We start from the raw sequence: 11,334 nt of genomic DNA on the forward strand, positions 1-11,334 counted from the left end.
TCCAGAGAAGTTTACAGATGGATACGTAGATTCACACTTTCCTGGGTGTTTGGTCCTCTTTTTTTTCTTCAGCTTGTCAGATCTTTGCATTTTGAGTGCCGACATTTCTATAGAGAGCTGTCTTGAACATTTGGAGACATAGCTGCTTCCTACAGCATTTAGCCTCAAAATGGATGTTTCCTTTAGTTTTGTGCTTGAATATTTTATGGCATGTGCCCTCTGTAAATTTGAGTAATATGGGTTTTAAGTACTTGTCACTAGCGCATCTGAATAGAAACCAGGGTACCTTTAGTCGTGGCCTTCTTAAGCGTATAGGTCATGTATGTATTGTATTTCTGTAGTTTGATTCACTTTTTCTGTTCCTTACAGGTATCAGCAGATCTTGCACCGAAATCTTGTATATTTGGCCACACTTACTGATTCATGTCCAGAGGGTATACCTTTGTCATTCTGCACTGTAAGTGACAAATATATTTATATGTGTGTGAAAGTTTCCATTTTACTGATCGGCTTTTTCAGGTTTTGCTGTTTACCTAACTTCTGTCCCACACTGTACTGATGTAGTTTCTGATGCAAGTGCCATATGTAAGATATGGGTCATGTGAGGAAATCTAGAATGCGATGTGGCCATTCAAAGTTGTCTCAAATGACACTAGTAGGCTTGAAAGGAACTATAGTAACTATTTTTATATATGAATTGATACCCGACACTGTATCTATTTTAGGGATGTAATGAACCACACAGGACATTTGTGAGCCCCAACAACACAAGTGGAGGATTATTTAGACCTGGAGGGTCCTTTATTAACACTTTCCTTAAAGGGCACTGTTGTACTTTGAAAATGGCAGTGTTTGTACTCCAATTACTTCCAAAATCTTTAAAACCAGTTATGGAACTGTTTAGTCTGTTCCTCAACTGATGGGTGTCTCATCTGACATTGGATCTGTCCTTTGACAACTGTAGTAGACTTTAAGCTCTGTAGCTCAAGCTCCTTCCCTTACCCCATAATCTCTCTCCTCTTAAGTTATCTCCGGTCTTGTTTGCAGCTTTAATGATAAGACGTGGTCACCACTAACTCGAGTGTGGAATAGTGAATTATCAGTTCTCTTAAATATCTTTATACCTTTTTTGTTTTTTTTTCCTCCTTTGTATATTAAAAAAAAAAAAGCCTACAGCACTAAATTTGGCAGTTTTTCCTTGTGGCTTTCTGTATTTCATACTTTCTCGTTACTGTTTTTTGGTATTGGTCTCCATTAGTTGTTATTTTTCCCTTTGTCATGATAGTGTCATTGCCATTGTTATTCTTTCTTGGGTATCATCTTTCTCCTACAGTTGTGTATATATTTTTGTTTCTGAGATGAGATCACTTAGGATTTAAGAAGTGCACCATTTGTGGGCACAAGATTTCCAATTCTGGCAGCTATTCAGAATGTGTGTATTGCCTTGCCCCAACTCACCTCAACAGTGTGTGACATTTGGGCTAGTTTTAACAACTGGGACCTGATTGAGAGGAAAGATAAACTCATCTTAAAAAGACTTCTTCCTTTTGCCTCTAAAGCATCCTCTAAGAAATCTGGAGAGGCTCCGGAGAAACCCAAGGAAGTGAGGAAACAATCCTCTAGCCATTATCCTCTTGCGACTTAAGGCTGTACTCCACCAGAGAATGCTCCTAAAGATGTTGGATGGTCCATTTCCATAGCCCCGACTCCTACATTATCAAAGATATTGGATTCATCCTCCCAGTCAGATCTGCCCCAACCTTTTGCCAAAGTCACCTGAGGTTCTTGCTAGGTTCCCTCCAGAACCAGTAACAGAGATTTCCTTCTCCATTTTTGCAGGACACCCCTTAGTTTCCTGTCCAACTTCCACTTCATCCTCCCTCAGGTCATCTAAGAGCCTTTTTGAAGTCTGTGTGGATAGAATAACTGTTTCTCAAAACCCAGATACAGTTGGGTGTTCCAACTCAGTCTCCCATTGGAAACATGAGCCTTTCTACTAGACAGACCTAGCCCTTATTCCTACTCCGTCTTGCCTGTGGTTTTGGGGATTTCAGACCAGAGACTTCTGATTCGAGACCTACATATTTAGAAGACTTTGCCCTTCTTGAATCCCAACACCTTCTTTGATCCAGATGGCTCCAATTCAGTCAGACCTATATGGATCTCAGAACCATAGTGTTGTTGCTTTATCTGGGGGACTGATTCTCTGTTTTTGGAGACTTCCTTCCCCCTCAGAGATTTGGCATTGGACAGCTTGGCTCTGACCTCTGTTTCAAGGCTGTGACCAGGAGGAGTCTGTTTTCATCCTTCATGGGCTTCTTTGGATCCAGTGAGGGCTGGGCTCTGTTCTTTCTTGGCTTCACCTTTCTAGGTATTTGAGAGAGCTTTCTCTGCTTTTATGGAAAAGACAACCTTGCCCCCCTTTTTGGGTCCACCCCAACTTTACTGTTTTCAGTGGGAGCTGGGTCTTTTCATCCTGTCCCATTGTGGCAGCTGGTCTGGTCAAGCCTTGAGACTGAGGATAGGACTGCTTCCAAGTCTTGTCTGGAGCCTTCCACCAAAGAGTGCCTCAGAGATGTTGTGTTAAGTGAGGACATTTAGGCTCTGCACAAGAGTCCCTTGACCAAAGACCCGGATTTTGATTAGGTCTTCCAGGTCACTCATTGAAGATGACTGGTGGTTTGCAGAACCCTTCAAGTCTGCAGTCATCGATGCCCCTTTTGATGGATCCACATTGTTTGACCCCAAGGTAAAGGAAATACTCTGATCAGGATGGAATACATCTGGATCAGGATGGAAGAATCTGTCTGCTGTTCAAATCTGTTTTTCTACCCCTCAAAGGACCTTCTCCCAAAACAGAGGTGGCAGAATATTGTGGTTAAGAAAATTGCAAGGGTGTCTCCAGGATTCCTGTGGAGATGGAGATCCCCTCTGTCATGCGAGGATCTAACAGACAGCTCCCCTGTGGCAAAAGTGGTCTGACACATTAAGGCTTCAGAGGACCTTTCTCTGAGAAGCCTTTTCAGTGTCCCTGAAGGGCTACCTAACTGCTATACTCTGGAGGCATGCTGTTATCGCTACACCCAGAAGCCTGGATAGCCATTTCTAAAGACACTTTGGTGCAGAGTATAATATCCACAGGTTATTGCATAACATTTTTCCTTCACCCCAGTATGCAGTAAAAGAATCCCCAATTTGCCCCTCAGGCAAAGGAAAGTGGCAGCCATAGAAATAGAAAAGGCGCTGAGAAAGTCATCCGACACAGACACACACAGACACAGAGACGCTCTTTAGTGACACAAAAATAGAAACACGGAATTTCAGACCTATTTTCTATTTAAGCACCCTAAATCACTATATAAAATATTCAAAGTTCTGGATGGTCATGGTTCAGTCTATCCTGTCATTTGAGAAGGAAAGGTAAGTGGATGTGCTCCATAAATCTCCAGGACGTCTGCTAACATATCAAGATACACAGGCACTCCAGGAAATGGCTACATGTCTGGCTGGGAGCTGGAGCACTGCCCATTGGTCTCACCACAGTCCCCTAGGTATTTACCAAACACATGGCAGGGATTTCAGCTCACGTGTGTGTGTGTGTGTGTGTGTGTGTGTGTGTGTGTGTGTGTGTGTGTGTGTGTGTGTAGATTCTAGGTGTTTCCTTATCAAAATGACAGTCTCCTTTCTGCTTCTACTAGGCCTGTACTCATTCAGGCAAGGGACTACTTGCTCTTTCTATGCCTTTAACTAGGTATTACTGTAAATTACAACAAATCACAGCTCTCCCTGATGCAGTCTCTGGAGTTCATTGGTGCCCATTTAAATACCAGATCACGAGTAGTAACTTTATTGCACATGAGAGGGCACGTTTTTTTTTTCCTCTTCGTCCCCCCATGCCAAATTTAATCTTAAAACTACTAAGGTCGATGGCCGAGTTGGTAGTTTTAGTACCATTTGCACAGCAGTCGTACAGTGAACCCTAGCAGTACAGTAGTCCATCAGCCACCATCCACTAACTGCACTAATTTGTGTTATGAACATCTGCAAGCATCAGTGTGATGGTTACATGCACAAGAAGTTGTTCAAGGCTGCCCTTTTTCTCTGCTCACACCCAAAGCTGTAGTGACCACTGTCACCCAGCTAAATTGGAGGGGGCATTATTTGGGAAGGACGGTCCAAGGCATGTGGTCTCAGACAGAGGTCACTCTTCCCATCAACATACTAGAAATAAGACAATCCTGTTAGTGTTGTAGGCATTTCAAGATGTTCACCCTGTAGGGATGATTGCTATTTGGACAATGTCTGTTACATCAAATGGGGGGAATTTGATCCTGCCCATTATGGGGGAGTCAGGCAGTGGTTGATTTTCTTAAGGTTGATTTCTCCAAATGCATATTCCAGCAGAAAGCCAGTGTTAGTGAACAAATTAAGCAGGTCCATCTTGCTACCTTATGAGTGGTCTCTCGATCAGTAGTGGAAATATTTGACATTGGGGAAAACCATGGTGTGACCTACATGCTGCCACCCTCAACACCAAGTGCAACAGGTACTTTGCCTTAATTCCCCATAGGGAGAGTCAGAGTGAGTCTGTTTAATGATTGTCCCTCCAGTCAACTACATGCCTTCTCTTCACTTCATCTCATTTCAAAATTTATTCAGAAAGCATTATGGTGGAAGACCAAAGTTATCCTCACTGCCCCATTGCCGAGTGTGGTTTCTGTCTTCATTTCACCTGGTCTAGTTCACTGTCCCAGGTTATAAATCCTCTTCAGGATCTCTTAACTCACCCATCTGGCCTTACTCTATCGGACATGACTTCTCTCAAGCTGACAGCATGGTTTCTGCACTTGCAGTGATGGCTAGAAATTACAGGCTTTTTTCCTTGTTTTGCAACATCCTTATGTCATCGTATATGGCCTCTACTAAGAAGATTAACAAGAGTAAGTGGAAAGATTGTCTGGGCCCTTCAGAGACTAGACCCCTTTTCAGCACAGATTCTGCTATTCTTTGATGATCATCGTGCATACAGCTGCAGTCATAACCGATGGGGTTCTCCTGCCGTCAGGCGGGTCCTCGGTCGGCCGAATTCCAAAGTCTAGGTCCGGCGACGGTTGTCGTCGCTTCTTCCCTGACGTCAGTGCGACATGGGTATAAAAGAACCAGCCAACACCATTTTCTTCAGTCTTTCTTGCCGCGCGGTGCCCGAAGCAGTTCGCAAGTGCCGGTCGACCAGCTCCTGAAATTACGAAAATTTTGCAACCGAAGTCTTCTTGAAAGCTAAGTACCCCGTTGGGGGAACTTTTCTTGCCTCAGACCGATGTCAGACAAAGTTAATAATTGTATTTCATGTGGGAAGCAAATACCGCATAAGGATTTCCATTCCCTCTGTATTCCTTATTTAGGCCCAGACCACGACGTCTCGGTCTGTCGTTTTGTGCTACATTCAACAAGTGCACCATTAAGCATCGGGCAGAGTTCGCCCAGCATTATTTTGGCAAAACATTTAACTATATTATGTCGTCTGATACCCCGACTCCAGCTTTGTCTAAAAAGCGCAAAGATAAGGACCGACAAATGAGGTCCGCGGCCCCTACCGACACCATGCCAAAGACGACTACACGTGGTCCGGTTCTCAGCGAGGTGCCTACGCAGCCCCTGACTACCGACGACACTTAATTGGCGGTGTCTCCTGTGCCCGAGGTCGCAGGCTCCTCTGCCCACACCCCGACTACAGATACCAAAGCCACTCTTGGAGGTGAATCTCAAACTGTGGACAGGTCTACCTCCTCTCAAGGTGTCTTCAAACCTTCCTCTTTTTCCATCAAGGCTTTTACTAAGTCTAAAGCAGCCATGCATTCTAAGAGGCCAGCTACACAGGGCCCATCTCCAGGCCCCATGCCTAAAAAACAGATGCTTAAAATGGCTGAGGATTTAATTACTCTTATCAGTGGTTCTCAACCCCCCCCCCCTCCCCGGACAAAAGGCCCAGAGTGGAGGAAGAATCCCCCTCCTCTGATCAGGGCTCCATTATATCAGAGCACTCTGATGAACAGGAACATTCTTTCTCCCCTTTTGAAGACTCCGATGCAGAGGAGTCCATTCCATCTATATCCCCCCCCCAGAGGATTACTCATTTGGGGAAACTTTGCATACCTTAAGGGAACACTTCCACTAGGAAGGCCAAGATTACTCAGATTCCAAGAAAAGGCTTAGGGAATTTCTCTTGCTACCTCAGCACAGGCCTCTGGCTATATCTACTGTCTTAGACATACTAGATGATGTGTACTCTGAGGCCTGCCTTAACCCGGACTCTCTACCTCCAGCCCCAGTCAAGCCTGACCGGTATTACAGGGTCCCTGACTCACACCAATTTCTATACAAAAGCCATGCTGCTGACCCAGAAACCATATCACAGGGTCCCAAGGGAATTAAGGCCTCCACTGCTAAAAACCCATTACCTTCCGAGAGAGATTCCAGATCCTTAGAAACGTGGGGAAAAAAGGTATATACCTCTGCCACCTTAACCATGAGGGCATTAAACTGTCAGTTCCATATGCTAAAGTACCAACAGTTTTTGTTATCACAATTGAGAAGTAAAATGTCACAACCTGAACAACCAGATTCGAAGGAATTGCAGGATTTGATGCACAGTGCAGAACAAGTGGGTAAACGTACCTTACAATGTGGTTTTGATGCTCTAGAGGCCTCATGTAGAGCTGCTGTTACAGGATCAGTCATACGTAGACATGCCTGGCTCAAGTAACAAACCTTACCAGATCATGTCAAAGCTAAATTACTAGATGCCCCTCTACAAAAGGATGTATTATTTGGTGCTAATGCTGAGGAGGTTTTAAGGAAAATGGAGGAAAAGGCTAAATCAATGCAGACAGTGAAAGATTTTCTACAGGTAGAACCCCCACGTTTCAGTAGAAATTGGCCTTCCAAAAATTGGTCCTTTCCAGCCACGGACAGACCCCAAAGAGGTAAATACAGGCGCCCGAGGGGCAGAGGGCAATCCCAAGGATCGTTTAGAGGCAGACATTGGCAAGCTCCTACACAGAGGTGGTGAGGATAACTCGCAACCATTCAGAAAGCAAGCCCAATGACTTTCCCCTTTGCATGCCAAGCAAGACTCAAATGGCAGCACCCTTAGGCGGAAAACTGGCATTATTTTCAAAAAATTGGCATATTGTCACAAAAGACAAATGGATCCTGGACATTATAAACGGAGGCTACAGATTCCATTTTCACACCCTTCCAAAAATGAGAGGCATGCCAAACCTGCCACACAATCAAAGGGCAGAGGCACAAAGACAAATTTCAGATCTCTTAGACATGAAAGCTATTCAAGAGGTACCTACGCACGAACAAGGTCAAGGTTTTTATTCCAGACTATTCCTGGTACCAAGGAAGGGAAAAGATTGGAGACCTATTTTGGACTTCCACATTTCTACTCGTACCAAAATTCAAGATGCTCACTCTACAGCAGCTTCTTCCCATGCTGGGCAAGGAGTCTTGGCTGGTAACATTGGACCTCAAGGAGGCATACCTGCATGTCCCAATCAGACAAAAATGCAGAAGATACCTCAGATTTCTTGCAGGTTCAACCCATTATCAATTCTCTGCATTGCCCTTTGGCTTATCTACTGTGCCCAGAGTATTCACGAAATGCCCGGCATCAGTAATTGCCTTCTGCAGACTTCAAGGGATACAAATATACCCCTATTTGGACGACTGCCTGATCCAAGCGGACAGCAAGCACATTCTTCTGAAACATCTGGCTTATGTAATAATGTTGTTGAATTCTCTGGGATACACAGTCAACAAAAGGAAATCAAGGCTAATACCCTCTCGGAAAATAATTTTCCTGGGTGCCAACTTGGACACAAACACCCAGATGGCCTACCTCACGCCAGAGAAGCAGGGGCAACTAACTCAATACTTCAGAACACTAGCAAATTGCACCAGGCTGACTGCAAGGAAAATCCTGCAGGCTCTGGGATTCATGGCATCTTGCATCTTACTAATCCCATGTGCAAAGCTGCATATGAGGAAACTTCAATGGTACCTGAAAAACCTATGGTTTCAACACAGCCACAGCTTGAAAACAATAATACCACTAATTCCATGTCTTCAAAAGGAATTTCTGTGGTGGACTCAAGCTTGCGAAACACAGGTCTCCCATTCAACAAACCTCAAACAAATCAAGTCATCACAACAGACACCTCGGACTATGCCTGGGGGGTGCACATGACAGATCGGTGCATTCAGGGCAAATGGTCCCAAAAAGAAAAGCACCTTCACATCAATCAAAAGGAGATGCTAGCAGTAATAAATGCTATTATAGCTTTCAAAGACCTTCTGCAACCAGGTCAACTATTGATAAGAACGGACAACACCACAGTAATGTGGTACATAAACAAACAGGGAGGAACCCATTCTTACCCCTATGCAGACTGGCCATGTCACTTGGAACATGGCCCTGGACTTACAAATCGAACTACAAGCACAGTACTTGCCAGGCAAGGAAAACACGCTGGCAGACAACCTAAGCAGAAATATGACAGATCCACACGAATGGAAGTTGCATCCTCAAGTGTTTACAGAGATAATTCAAGCATGGGGAAGGCCAGACATAGATCTCTTTGCCTCCCACAAAAAATCACCAATTGACAAAATTCTGCTCAAGGATTCTTCATCCAAAGGCCTGGAGAATGGACGCTCTCTCCTTCAGTTGGACATCAATGACAGTTTATGCCTTCCCACCTCTTCCTCTGCTGCCCAAAGTTCTATTAAAAACCAGAGCAGACAGACCAAAGATGATTCTCATTGCTCCAGACTGGCCAAGACAACACTGGTACCCACTCCTGAGAAGCCTGACGCATTCCCCACCATGGACCCTGCCTCTAATGCCTCTTCTCCTGACTCAGCACAGCTTCAAAACTCTTCAGTCAGCTAAAAACACTCAATCTAGCCACATGGAAGATTCCTTAGCATCACAGCAGACCCTACTCTCCAAGGAGGTGCCATCTACTAGAAAAGCTTACTCAGCAAAATGGAAACGGTTTTGTGTCTGGAATGAGAAAAAGGGCCAGGATCCTGGAAAACTGAACTTACCTCAAATATTACAGTATCTAGCTGAGCTGCTAAGCAGTGGACTTTCATTCTCCTCTATCAAATTCCATGCCTCAGCCATTTCTGCAGAATACAACACTGATCTACCCTTATTCTCTCACCCTCTCTTAAGACAGTTCCTCAGAGGGGCTAAAAATCTAAAACCCCCAGGGAAACAACCAATACCTGCTTGGGAGCTCAATTTCATTCTAGAAAAACTGACCTTGCCTCCTTTCGAGCCTGCTGCCTCATCAGATTTGCAATATTTGTCCTGGAAAACAGCTTTCCTTCTGGCTATTACCTCAGCTCGTAGAGTATCGGAACTACAAGCTCTCATGGCTGTGCAGCCTTTTATCATCTTCCATCAAGACAGAGTTTCCTTACGAACCAACCCGTCCTTTATGCCAAAAGTGGTATCCAGGGTAGCTTTGAATCAGGCTGTACACTTAACTACCTTTTATCCTAATCCTGAAAAAAAAGGGGAGAGATTACTACATTCCTTGGACATTCACAGACAACTGCGTAATTTGGACAGAACAAAGCCTTTCAGAAAATCAGAACAGCTCTTTGTGTCCTATGCTATAGGAGCTCAAGGAAAGCCAATTTCCAAACAGACAATTTCAAAATGGATAGCCCACTGCATACGCTTTTGCTATTCTTTTCATGGCAAAACTGTACCTACAGGCATCAGATCTCACTCCACAAGGGCCACTGCTACCTCTGCAGCTTTTCTCAGAGGAGTTCCTACCAAAGATATTTTGGAAGCAGCCACTTGGAGTTCTGTGCATACCTTCTCCAAACACTACCACCTTCCACTATACTCCAAATCTAGAGCGGGCTTTGCCACTGCAGTATTGCAGGGCATTCTGGCTCCTCCTAGTTCCACCTAGTTCCTACCACCCCTTTCTTAGCTTTGGGATTCTACCCATCTGTTATGACTGCAGCTGTATGCACGATGAACATAGTACAGTTTTGTACCTACCATAAATGTAGATGTTAGAGTGCTAATACAGCTGCAGTCCAGGTTTCCCACCCTCCTTCCCCTCTTGGGACAGGCCTAGTGGCTAACATCTCCTCATGCAACCTGATTGGAGTATTCATTCTTGATGTATTTGCTTGCACTACTGTATTTTGATTATATGGCATTGCTTTATTACACAAATGTATGCATTGCCTTCATTCTGGGGGCACCTGACATCTGGGGCAAGAAAAACTGAAGAAAATGGCGTCTGCTGGTTCTTTTATACCCCTGTCGCACTGACGTCAGGGAAGAAGTGACGACAACCGACACCGGATCTAGACTTTGGATTTCGGCCGACAGAGGACCCGCCTGACGGCAGGAGAACCCCATTTGTTATGACTGCAGCTGTATTAGCACTTGAACATCTACATTTATGGTAGGTACAAAACTGTACCTTTTCTGGCATCCATTTTTAATAATGGGGCTAATTTATTCCACAGGTAAGGTGCAACTAGCTGCAATATCAAATTTCCATTTGGGTGAAAACTCTTCTATAGCTTCCTTGAAATTGTGCAAAGCATTTCTAAAAGGCATTCTGCTGCTTCAGCTTCCTATTAAGGACCCTATCCCTCTTGGGGCCGTACACTTAAACTTCAAGCCTTGACTCTGCCCCTTTTCAAGCATGCAGCTAGAGCAGAATTAAAGTATTTATCCTGAAAAACACTTTTCTCGATTGTCATTACATAGGCTTGAATGGCATTAGAGCTCCATTCACTTACTTCCCAGCCATGTTATCTAATCTTTCATAAGGACATAGTATCCCACTGGACTAGCTCTTCCTTTTTGCCCAGTGCAGTGTCAGAAGCTATCCTAACTAGACTATTAACTTACTAGTTTTCTACCCAAATATTTCTAACAAAGGTGAATACATGCTCCATTTATTGGCTATGCATAGACCACTCAGATTGTACATTTACAGAACTAAAGCTCACAGGCAAGTGGAACTGGTAGTCTCCTTTTCCAAAGCAAAATTGGAAACATCAGTGTTGGATAATCTTAGCCAAATGCCTCACTGCATTGTAAAAGAACTATAGTAACCAAACATCCTAAAGTTCATTCTACTAAGGCTATGGCCACATCTTCTGCTTTCTGCTCCAAAGCTTCCATAGATGATACTTGTGCAGTTGCTACATGTTCCAGTGCTCATACCCTTACAAGTTAAACATTTTATCTAGGAATAGAGCAGCTTTTGTCACTAC

The 11,334-nt window shown here is 44.1% G+C and overlaps 1 protein-coding gene across 1 annotated transcript in view; it reads left to right on the forward strand.

Annotated features, from left to right (window-relative positions):
• Positions 1-11,334, forward strand: part of SS18L2 (SS18 like 2) — a 389,778-nt gene that overhangs the window by 94,532 nt on the left and 283,912 nt on the right. Inside the window, exon 3 of the mRNA XM_044081243.1 lies at positions 370-457. Coding sequence (XP_043937178.1) covers positions 370-457 — 88 coding nt within the window. The remainder of the gene's footprint in view (positions 1-369; positions 458-11,334) is intronic.

Source organism: Protopterus annectens, chromosome 8.part0, assembly GCF_019279795.1.
Source record: "Protopterus annectens isolate FY-2018-M chromosome 8.part0, PAN1.0, whole genome shotgun sequence".
NCBI classification, from domain to species: domain Eukaryota; kingdom Metazoa; phylum Chordata; order Ceratodontiformes; family Protopteridae; genus Protopterus; species Protopterus annectens.